This window comes from Hippichthys cyanospilos, chromosome 1, assembly GCF_059441005.1.
Source record: "Hippichthys cyanospilos isolate Australia breed blue-spotted pipefish chromosome 1, RoL_Hcya_1.0, whole genome shotgun sequence".
Lineage (NCBI taxonomy): Eukaryota > Metazoa > Chordata > Actinopteri > Syngnathiformes > Syngnathidae > Hippichthys > Hippichthys cyanospilos.
Window position 1 is genome coordinate 35,547,378 of NC_142369.1, and position 12,119 is coordinate 35,559,496.

The window sequence follows — 12,119 nt, forward strand, 5'->3', positions numbered from 1 at the left end:
GTGATAGGTAGGGCATTCCAGAGCACTGGTGCATGAATGGAAAAAGCCCTTGATCCTGCTGACTTCTTTTTAGCCCGTGGGGTCATTAACAAACCAGCGTTCTGTGACTGAAGTTTTTGGGACGGAACATATGGCGACACTAAGTCGACGAGATAGGAAGAAGCTAAACTGTGTAAAATTTTACCAGTAATTAACAACACATTAAAATCACGTCGCTGGTGTACTGGAAGCCAAAGCAGGTTGGCTTGTATCAGGGTAATATGATCAAACTTTCTCATCCCAGTCCACTGGTTCACACTTTGTATACTGTAGGTATGGTAGACAAATAGGATCTCTAAGAAAATCCTGACCCAGATCATTAATCAGTCTGTTGATACTGACGTCTTCAAATTTATTGTATAAAATGAGGTGGAAGTCATTATAATATATATATATATATATATATATATATATATATATATATATATATATATATATATATATATATATATATATATATATATAGTCGCAGAGGCTCAGGGCTCTCCTTTTAGATGCAACTTACTTGTTATGTTAGTACTGTGGTCGCTATTTTCAGTAGTTACCTGTCAGGCGACGACACGATCTCCTGCAAAATGGATTACTGAGCAAGCGGGCGATTACAGCTGAGTTCATCCGCACTCATAACATACCAGCGGACATAGGCAGAAACCCCAAACTCTCCGTGGATCGTCACAACGTCGAGGCGCAGGCAACGCCAAGAGAGGCGACAGAAATGAGGCTGTAGGGCCGGTGCGCTAGCCAGGCTACGGAAGCAGCCACACAAGCGGCCGCTACCTAGCATCTTTCTCACTAACACTAGATCATTCCCCAACAAAATCGATGAAATGAGACTTTTGGTGGCAACGAACAACATCATGAAGGACAGCTGCGTACTAACGGCTGTGTATATTCCACCTAATGCTAACGTTAGCACGGCCCTTGGACAATTATATGACAGCATTAGCAGCCAACAGAGCACGTATCCTGAGGCTGTCCACATCATTGCGGGGGACTTTAATCAGACCAACCTTAAGAAGGTGCTCCCTAAATTATATCAACACGTTACATGTACCACCAGGGGTGCAAATATACTGGACAAGGTCTACTCCAATATAAAGCAGGGGTTTAGGGCTAGGCCACTACCACATCTGGGACAGTCAGACCACACACGTGTGTATTTGATTCCACCATACACTCCCCTGAGGAGGAGAGCTCCCATCACAATTAAAACCTGGCCTGAAGGTGCTCTAAAACGGCTGCAGGACTGCTTAGAATCAAGGGACTGGACGGTCTTTGAACATCAGGACTTGGAGCAGTACTCAGCGGCAGTCCTGGCATACATCAAGGACTGCATAGACAGTCACTGTGGACAAGGTGAGTAACAGGTGATTTCCCAATACAAAGCCCTGGATGATAAAAAAAAGGTCCAGTGCCTTCTCAGAAAGAGGAACACAGAGGAGCACAGTGCCGCCAAGGCTGACTTGAGGAGAGGCATCAGGGAGGCCAAGGCTGCCTACAGCAGAAAGATTGAGGACTACCTGCAGAGTAATGACACCAGGCGGGTGTGGCAGGGGGTCCAGCACATGACCAACTACAGACCCAGCAACTTCCCTGCTGCCGATGGTGATGCCTCTCTGGCGGAAGAGCTGAACCACTTCTTCGCCAGTTTTGAGGTGGAGCCACCAAACGGCGTTACACCACATCCAACAGCCCACAGCAGCCATGTTCTCGTACTGGAGGAGCACAAGGGGAGGAGGACACAGAGCCGTGAACCCAAGGAAAGCTACGGGTCCTGATGGTGTCTCAGGACAGGTGCTGAGGGAATGCGCGGGCCAGTTGGCCGGGGTCTTCACTAAGATCTTTAACCAGTCCCTCTCTCAGGCTGTCGTTTCACCTTGGCTGAAGACCTCTACCATCATCCCGATCCCAAAGAAGGAAACCATCAGCTGCCTGAATGACTACCGATCAGTTGCAGTCACACCTATCCCTGCCAAGTGCTTGGAGAAACTGGTACGGAAACATAGTTTCAACACTCCCACCCAGCTTTGACCCTCTTCAGTTCGCCTACAGAACAAACAGGTCCACCAAGGATGCCATTGCCACAGCTCTCCAATCTGCCCTGTGCCATCTGGAGCAGCAGGGGAGCTACGCGCGGCTGCTTTTTGTGGACTTTAGTTCACATTCAACACTATCTTTCCTGAAAGGCTGGTGATAAAATTAGCAGACCTGGGAATGTCTCACTCCATCTGTCTGTGGATAAAGGACTTCCTGTCTGACCGTCCTCGGACGGTAAGGGTAGGCCATCACATCTCCTCAAGCCTCAGCATTAGCTCCCCTCAGGGCTGTGTGCTGAGCCCGCGACTCTACACTCTTTACATCCACGATTGCACCTCATTCCACTCCAGCAACACCATCATCAAATTTGCTGATGTCACAACTGTGGTGGGGCTCATCTCGGGAGGATGAGTCTGCATACCGAAACGAGGTGGAGCACCCGTCTGAGTGGTGCACAGAAAACAACCTGGTCCTGAACACCACCAAGACTAAGGAGCTGATCGTCGACTTCAGGAGGAAGAAAATTTTGTTTGAGCAGGTGTTGCCTGACAGATAATAGCATCCACGCTTGCCTATCGTCGACTATGTAACCAGGAGCCAAGAAGGAGCAAAAATGTCTGACACCATAACCTTTCGGACAGAAAGTTTCCATAGGCTCTTATAAGCTTGCTCTAATTGAATCCCTATTATTTCTGATGAACTTGTATATTTTTCCTTTTGAGCTCTGGAGCTATAGTTTCATCTCGTTGCCTTGTACTTGTGCAGGAGTAATGATAATGAAATGTTTCTAATTCTCATTCCATTTAGAATCAAGAGGTTGATGAAGCATAATTTTCATTAATTTAACACAATTCAGCTAAAATAATTCCATACTGTCACATTTAATATACACATGAGTGTGTGTATGTGTGTATTAATATACACACGGTGTTTCATAAAACTTTCATTTCATGACAGATTTTTTTAATCCTCAACTCAATTATTCATGAAATACTTTTGTAATTAGAAATAAGAATGAACACAACTGAGACAGCAGTCAGAAGCACTAGAGCAATATAATTAAAATTTAATTTTAGGAAATAAACAAACAGAAAACCAAGCATACTGTATCACTTAACCAAAGCCCGACCCACACTTCCAGGATGAACAAACAAGTCAGTGAAGAGTGGCGCAGTACCTATGAAAAAATACGGTACGTTCACAATAAATATGCCAAATTAGAATTTTCAAGTCAACATGCAATTTTTCCAGAAGACGTCAAGACGTCAAATAAAGATGTTTTCTGTTAAGATCGGTATCATTTACAAAAAGAGTGCCTACCTTTTGAAGATCTAAACAACTCTACTAGTTTTTCCCAACATAGCAAAGTACATAAGTTTGCATAAAACAATGACAAGACAAAAAATTGTATGTAATTGAAACTTAATCCTAGATCTAAACTATTTCACATACAAAAATCAACATCACAAACAATGAAAAGGAATCTAAATAGTCTTAATTAATATTGACCAAACACAGTTTACAAAGTATGTGTATTGACAAACAAAGAAGTCACACATGCCTTATCTGAAATATAAGAGTATAAATAATGTAATGGTAAAATCATTGGGTGGAGATGTACGGAGGTGGGCAAAACATCCATTTGGGTGTTATTGGCGCAACTCGAAATTCTCGTCTGTTTTCTTTGTTCCTCAAGTCTTCTTGAAGTTTTTAAAATGAGATAAGGGTCATCGTTTCTGTTATGCCTGAAAGACAACACAGAAACATCAACTGCAAGTGCAACAAGGTCCAAGTATTTTCATGCTCGTAATGAAGCACTCAATAAAAACTCCCAAGCATTTGCTAATATTCATCTGTCTAATAGCATCTCTAATAGCCATTGTCCAACTACTGCATTGTTATTTGTTAAAAAGAAGAAAGTTAAGATATTTAAAGTTCTCTGTAGTCTTTGAGAAACTACTCCAATACCACCCTTACCTTCACTTTACTACTCTTGCAACAATAGCGTTGTGCAAACATCCTTAATTGAAGATCACGTTTGTTTTGTCAGGGGAGCTCAAATACAGTCGGCCCCCCGTTTACGAACTCCCTCTTTTACGAACATTTCGACTTACGAGCGTGGACCGTGGAGTTTTTTTATCCCCCACTTACGCACAAACCTTTCGTTTTACCAACAATCCAACATGCCGGTCAATGTGTTTGTACATTTATTTTCGCTTTGCTACATCAATGAAATCTAATGTTCACACTTGTCACGGTAACGACGAACGCTATTGCTCTTAGAATGTCACAGTCTCTGTCTCAGTCACGGTGTCAGTCACAGAGTCAGTGCCGATATGCTATTGGTCGATTAAGGTCATAGTCCCGGTCTCACTCACGGAGATGCTATTGGCCGGCGTCACGTCAATCATAGAAATGCTGATATGCTATTGGCCGAACGCCTATATCTAGCTTGATGGCACAGCTGATCGGGAAGGAAGGAAGGAGAGAAAATGAGTGAAAAACGTAAGGAAGGAATGTTGTGAAGACTTTGCAAACTTTATCTGTTAGACATGGCTTCTAAAAATGCAAGTGGCGGTAAAGGAAGAAGTAAGAGGATGATGACAATAGAAGCCAAGCAGGAGATAATAAAAAATTACGAAGGAGGCGCACGCATAGTTAACCTTGCTCGTGAGTATGGCCATAACCGCTCGGCAATCTTCTAAGGGCAAGACTTTCCTAGCCGGGGGACGGACCTCGGTGGACAACAAAATGGAGAGGCTTCTTCTATTATGGATTAAAGAGAAGGAAATCGCCGGTGATATGTTCTCGTTTGAGAAAAGTTCCCGTTTAAGAAAATAAATAAATAAATTCTGCGGGTTGGTCTCTGCTCCCCTCCGCCTCCACCCAGCTCAAGTCACGTTGCCCCAAAGGTAAATGTCATTTTTCCTTTGTATATGTTATTTAATTTAACTGTACAGTAGATTATGTTACTCATTTTTAATATGTGTATAAAGTCGTGATGTTTTTACCTAAGGTTTTTGCACGCGTTGCACGCATTCACTAATTAACATAGGTTTGGATTACCCGTCATACGAGCAGTTCGAGTTACGAGCGTAGCCGCTGAACGGATTAAGTTCGTAACACGGGGGCCCACTGTATTTAGAATCAAGTTATGACAGTTTTGGTAATTTGAGTTTTCTTGAGTCGTCTTTCCAAAAATGTTCAATTCCTAATTTAAAAATTGGTTGAAAATGAATAAAATGTGTGGCCATTTCAAGTGAATGAACAAAGTTAGTGAATGACTCAAGGAAGTGATTGAGGATCATCATGTTAAATTGCACCTAATCTCATAATGGCTTTTATTTTTTAGAAGGGTTGGAATTGTTTTTTTATTTAGATTCTGAGTTAATTATAAAAAAAAATACTTAACCAGGGACTGGATTTGTGTATTAGCCTTTTTTAAACTACTAATGTGCCTATTGATCTTGTCTATAGAAGATGTGGAGGACATCTACATGATTGGAATAACGATAACAGAGAGCCTCCTTACTGGAAATGGTGGGTTAGTAGATTTGAAAATAAGATGCCAGTCTTTATGGAAGATGGGGGATGAGCGATCATCACTCAGACAGACACATACGACGAGAGAACTCAATCGCAAGTCGGACGCAAATTCAGAATTTTCATGCAAAAAGGTTACCTCATAGAATTGACTTCTAAATTGTCTAGTCGATGCACCATTGGGAGTCACATGCTAAAAACTTAAGGTTGACCAGACCGTTTATCAGCCTATTCTCAAAACATCTGTTATCTTGGCTTTAACCCTGGAGGAGGAATTCTGCTATATGTCACAATTCCCTCTCCGCCCCCCACCAAGTGGCCATGACTGATATGGACAAGGCTTTCTCCATGGAATCGAGACTATCAGTTGAAGTGTGCTCCAATGCACACACATCCACAGAAACAAACACACACACGCACACACACACGCACACACACAAAACTTCTGTTTTGTTTTCTGCCCATGTGATGTGACCTGCTGTGGGGAGCTTGAAATGCGGCTCTTGGAAATGCTTGGTTGCAAGTCAATCGGAGTTAGTAGAACTAATTAAATCTAGCAAAGTATTCCAATCAAATGGAGCATTGTGTGGAAAGTGTTCGGTGAGGCAATGGAAAACGACTTCCGGATGGCTTTGAGGAAATTCTGGTACACCAACCGCCGTCTCAGGCAAGGAAAGCAATGCACCATCAACAGTGTGTACGGAGGGGATGAGGCGCTGCTGACCTCAACTTGGGACAACCGGTGGGCAGAATACTTTGAAGACCTCCTCAATTCCACTGACATGTCTTCTTCTGAGAAAGCAGAGTCTGAAGGCTCTGAGGTTGGCTCTTCATCTCTGGGGCTGAAGTCACTGAACTGGTCAAAAGACTACTTGGTGGAAAATGCCCAGGGATGGATCAGATCCACCCGGAGTTTCTAAAGGCTCTGGATGTTGTAGGGCTGTCCGAGCTAACACGCCTCTGCAACTTTGTGTGGACATCAGGGAAAGCATCTCTGGATTGGCAGACTAGAGTGGTGGTCCCCCTTTTTAAGAAGCAGGGTGGGACCGGAGAGTGTGTTCCAAATACAGAGGGATCACATGGTAAGGAGATAACACTTGATTAAATAGCCAATTAAAATACTGTCTAAATATTCATGTGAACCAGTCAAATGATTCGTACAAAATAGGGCCTCTCAAGATAACTCTAGCGTAATTATTAAATAATATTTGGAGCTGTCACCTTACTGTGGTGAATAATCCTTGGAACTAAGACGTCTGGAGCTTTATGCACCTACCATAGGTCACCCATGTGTGAAGGGAATCATATATTAGGTTGTTATCATTATGTGCTTATTTCTTGTCAAGAATAGTGTGCATTGCTATCCATTTATGCAGTCCTAGCTCATCTTGCCCCAGTCCTTAGATAAAGCTGTTGATGCAGGAAAGTGTGAGCTGGGACCTTGGCCCAGCTGTTGGTGGCGACCGACTGGCTCTTTTTGTTATGTCTTGTAATGTGTAATGTGCAATGCTTTGCTAACTGAATAAAAACCAGGCAGGGACGCTTGACCGATGAATTAGTGCCGGCAACGCATGAGTTTGTTCGCCAAGCTTTTTCCCTGTGCCATGGCAGAGAAAAGTCAATCTTGGCTGGTCTGAGTTACTCTTTTTGCTGCTTAGCAGCTAAGCTTGTCCTAGTCTCCTTTTAGGGATTTCTCTGACACCATGGCAAACAGGTCTTAGGTGAGGAACCAGACTAAGCATGGCTCATATACCCATAAATAAGGATAATAGAAATGGTTTCAGTTTTCCCTTGCCCGGACACGGGATACCGGGGTTCCCCCCGGATCCCAGCCTAAAGGTGAGGCTCGATGGCGAGCACCTGGTGACCAGGTCTAAATGCATGGGGCTCAGCCCAAAAGGACAACAGTGGTCCCCCTCTGCATGGGCTTGCCACCTGTGGAAGGCCACAGGAGTTGGGTGCATAGTGAGCTGGGCGGCAGGTGAGGCAAGGTGGGACCTCGGCAGCCGATTATCAGGTACAGGGGGGAGGCAGTGTAATTGAGTCTAAGTGGACCATGTTCCATGCCTCCATTGTCAATGCGGTTGGTTGGAGTTGTGGCCATAAGGTGGTCTGTGCCCGTCACGGTGGCAATCCCCTTGTGGAAACCAGCAGTAAGAGATGGCGTCAAGCTGAAGAAGGTTCAGGCATTTTTGGACTATAGGACCTCGGAGGCAGCTGACAAGTAAAGGCAAGCAGAGTGCAGTGGTTGCTGAGGCAAAAACTCTGTTGTGGGAGGAGTTCCATATGAGGGCATGGAAAATGACTTCTGGATGCTTCAAAGAAATCCTGGTCCACCATCCAGCATCTCGGGGGGGGCGGGGGGGGGGGGGGCGGCACCATTAACTCTATACAGTGGAAATGGGGCGCTGTGAACCTCAACTTGGTCAGACACCTCCTCAATTCCAGTGACATGCCTCTGCTGAAGCATAGTCTGGGGACTCAGAGGAAAATTCCCCTTTTGTCCAATTTTAGAGCAACCACTTTCACGTCTATAACAACATAATATGAAGTGATTCTTGTACAGAAAATGCTATTACTTTTAATTAAATACAGTAAGGTATGTGCAGTGCATGGAGAAATGTGAGTGAAACAGAACACAACCTTGCGCATATCACTGTGCTGACTGCTCCTCAGTGGTCTCAGGTGGTGCATCAGGGTCCAGGAAATCAGAGTGCTGTAGTTCCTTCAAGTATTTGGGAGGTGTCAGGATGTGAGTGGAACCTTCAGAAGACAAAGTCCTTTGCTTAAAATCAATTGGGAGTGTTGATTCCAAAATATGGTCAAAACTAATAAATTGAACAATTTTATAAAGAAACAACAGGCACATTAAAAAGGCAGGCATGTCCTGCTTTTGCTTTGTGATCACAAAGCATACAAAATTGACATACTGTATTTTCCGCACTATAAGGCACACCAGATTATAAGGCACACCATCAATGAATGGCCAAGTTACTAAAAAATGCCGTATATAAGGCGCACCAGATTATAAGGCACACATAGAGTTGAAACCATAGTACTGTCTGGGGTTGCATTATGCATCCACTAGATAGAGTTACGTTGTGCAGCCACTAGATGGTGCTTTACTAAAGGGAATGTATTAAAAAAAAAGGCAAAGTCATCAAACTTTATTAATAAAATATAACTTTATTCATACAATATAAGTGTTGTATGGATATTATACTCAGAAATATTTGTTATAAAAAAAAATCATATTGGGCCTGCAAATCAAGTTAATTATTCGTGCTGGGTCGTGACGACTTAAATACCCTCGGGCCAGGTCGGTTTGAACTGGATTTTTTAGGCATAAACTATAGTTTATGCAGTCAGCACATGATTTGATCCATATATAAGGCGCACCACATTATAAGGCGCACCGTCAGCTTTTAAAACAAACAAACAAAAAAAACAGGCTTTTGAGTGTGCGTTATAGTGCAGAAAATGCGTTCAAGTACACTTAAATTGAATTGGTTAATCTGTTGCCATAAAAATAGACAATTTACAGAGATACGGCTACTCGTGGGGATTTGTCTCACTATTTGTTCTTTTGTATGGAATGAGAACCTGAATTTCTTTAGTTATTTTGTTTATATACAGGTATGTTATTGACTTTGATATGAACGTCATTTAAAAAATATTTTATAAGATTCAAATCATATATTTCTGGAAAAAATCATCTTCAGTGTTTGAAATCTTTAACATGTTTTCTCAACAAAACTCTTTCACAGGTAAAAACTCTGACCATCATAACAAAATGTAATGAGTGTGGGTAAAAAGCAATGCAGGTCTTTCAGTATCTTGGAACGTACCAATTAGTGCTTCCCATTTGCCATTGGCCTGGGTGACCTCGTACACACAGCGCATCTCACTGTAAGTCATGCCTCCAATAATGAAGACAATAACCCTTGGCCCAGTCTTCACCTCTGTGGGGCCCCGGTTTTTGTGCCAGTTTCCATAGCGAGCACTACTAAATAAAAAGAGAAAAAACATGAAATATTTCTTTTGACTTTGACAGTGTGTTGCAGGCATTACATCAGCTAGAGCAGCAGTTCCCATCCAACGGTCCACAGCCCGGTACTGGCCCGTGGATCAACTGATAACAGGCTGCGTAGGTCGCACCCGAAATAATGTTTTGGAACTGATTTAGTTTAACTGTTTTGTTTTGTTTGACTTGAGCTTTGGTTTTTAGTGCCGCTTCTGGCCGCTGTTGATATTACATAGTGAGAACATACATCGTGAGAAGGATGAAGTGATTTTGAGAGCAGTCAGCCCCCACCACACCCTGCCCGGTCTGCAATATAAATCCCAAATCTTGACCGGTCCATGGTGATAAAAAGGTTGGGGACCGCTCAGCGATAGAACCAAACCACAAACATGCAAGTTCCAAAATGTTCTAAAATCAAGTGCCAACAGATTAACTTCAGTGTTCCTATTTCCAAATGATGAAGTTGTCTGTAACCTTCACAGCAATATAGCCCCCCCCCAAAATAAAAACAAAACAAAACAAAAACAAACATGATACACTGAGGGCGCGATTAGGCATGGTGCAAAGTAGCAAAGGATGGCTGTATTTGTGTTGTTTTGTCTCCATCTGCAAGCATTTTTAGGTAGTTGCACTTATTTTCAGTTGCCGTCAAACTGCCTCCATGCAACATGTCACTACAATGCTGGTCTACGATTGATTCCTCGCGAAGATGCTCGTCAGCTATTGGTCGGCCAGTTGTTTCAAAATGGCGGAATGGTAGAGCTTTGCTCTCCAGTGAGTGGTTACAAAACCGTATTTTAAGTCCTTTTTACTATTTAATTAAAACTTGAAATGGTTAGCCATGGGTCCCAGGATTACTAGTGATGTTAAAGAGAGTAGTAAGAAGATGATTATATGGAAACGAAGCTGGAGATAATCAAGAAATACGAAGCTAGCCTAAAAGCTACCCTTACTAAGAAATACGGGCATAATAAGCGCCACTCAAATAAAAATAAATCCTTTAGAGAGTAGTAAGAAGATGATTATATGGAAACGAAGCAGAAGATAATCAAGAAATATGAAGCTAGCCTAGAAGCTATCCCAAGAAATACGGGCATAACAAGCGCCACTCAAATAAAAATTAATCTTTGATGTTTTCTGATTATATACATGTATATTATATATACGTAGCACTTACTATACTATTTTGGTACCAATTTTTAATATGTATGTACAATTTGATGTTTTTACCTGGGGTTCTAAATGCATTAGCTATTTAACATACAGTAGGTTTGGATTGCCAGCCATACTGTGTATTCGCTTTACGAGCCCAACTGCGGGACGGATTAATCTCGTAACACGGGGAGCCACTGCATATATCGAATTTTATTGGAAAAGATAAAAATCTGGAAATCAAATTGTCTTGTGTTTAGGTTTCCTTTATTTGAAGCTTCAAAGACACGAGTCTTAAGAGAATGGGTGTTCTCTACTAAAGTGTGAAAGGACACGCAATAATGAAGATTCTTATTCACTCACAAGGGAGTGAACGCCTACAAGACGAAAACCAATCCTGAACACACAGAGAAACAATGCTTATCAGTATTTGGAATGGAATAAATTTACAACCCGAAAGGAGGCAAAAATCATAAAGAGGGAAAGCGGGTGTCTTGAACTCACTAACCTCAGCTTACCCTAGCTGCACAAATATTTCTCAGGCATGGTTTAGTGAAAAGGTCTTTGTTAAAACAATTTCAGATCATCAGTGAATAACATAATGTTAAACTAATATAGGCTAAATACTAATTTTCCATCACACTATATATATATATATATATATATATATATATATATATATATATATATATATATATATATATATATATATATATATATATATATATTTTGCACATATGGCCGTCAGGGCCAGCAAGCCCTTCACTATATTAGGCTCTGTTGGCCTAATATAACCTAAACTATAATCTAATATAACCTAAAACATATATACATAAAATATATATATTTAGTAGAAATAAATTTAAAATGAAATTGACTTTTATTATAGTTATTATAGTTATGATAATGTCTATCATAACGATCATAACTCCATATTCTGTTCTTTTCGTGTCATATTGTATCCATATGGTTATACTTCTCCTAAGTGCAGTGACAAAGTTGAAGTTACGCCAGGGTTGGATACTTCAACATAATAAAAACACAAAATACTGGTCATAATCTACTAAGGCATTCATGCAGATGAACAAATACAACGTTCTGGAATGGCCATCTCAGTCCCCAGACTTGGATATTACTGAAAATCTGTGGCGTGATTTAAAGCGGGCAGTCCATGCTCGGAAACTATGAAACTAGACTGAACAGGAGATGTTTTGTAAAAAAAAAAATACCATCAGTCAGAATCCAGAGTCCAGACCCTCATTGGAAGACTGCATCATAACATGTATTGAAGACCTAATCATAACATATTTAGCCATGCTTGTGT

The 12,119-nt window shown here is 41.6% G+C and overlaps 1 protein-coding gene across 2 annotated transcripts in view; it reads right to left on the reverse strand.

Moving 5' to 3' along the window:
* Positions 1-3,119: 3,119 nt before the first annotated feature.
* Positions 3,120-12,119, reverse strand: part of stxbp1b (syntaxin binding protein 1b) — a 64,427-nt gene continuing 55,427 nt past the window's right edge. Inside the window, exons 18-20 of one of the 2 annotated variants that reach the window (XM_088428440.1) lie at positions 9,468-9,622; positions 8,263-8,382; positions 3,120-3,821 (exon numbers count right to left, since the gene is read on the reverse strand). In XM_088428440.1, coding sequence (XP_088284566.1) covers positions 8,273-8,382; positions 9,468-9,622 — 265 coding nt within the window. In that variant the 3' untranslated portion in view covers positions 3,120-3,821; positions 8,263-8,272. Of the gene's footprint in view, positions 3,822-8,262; positions 8,383-9,467; positions 9,626-12,119 lie in introns of both variants that reach the window. The other variant, XM_088428363.1, reaches the window with a different exon arrangement.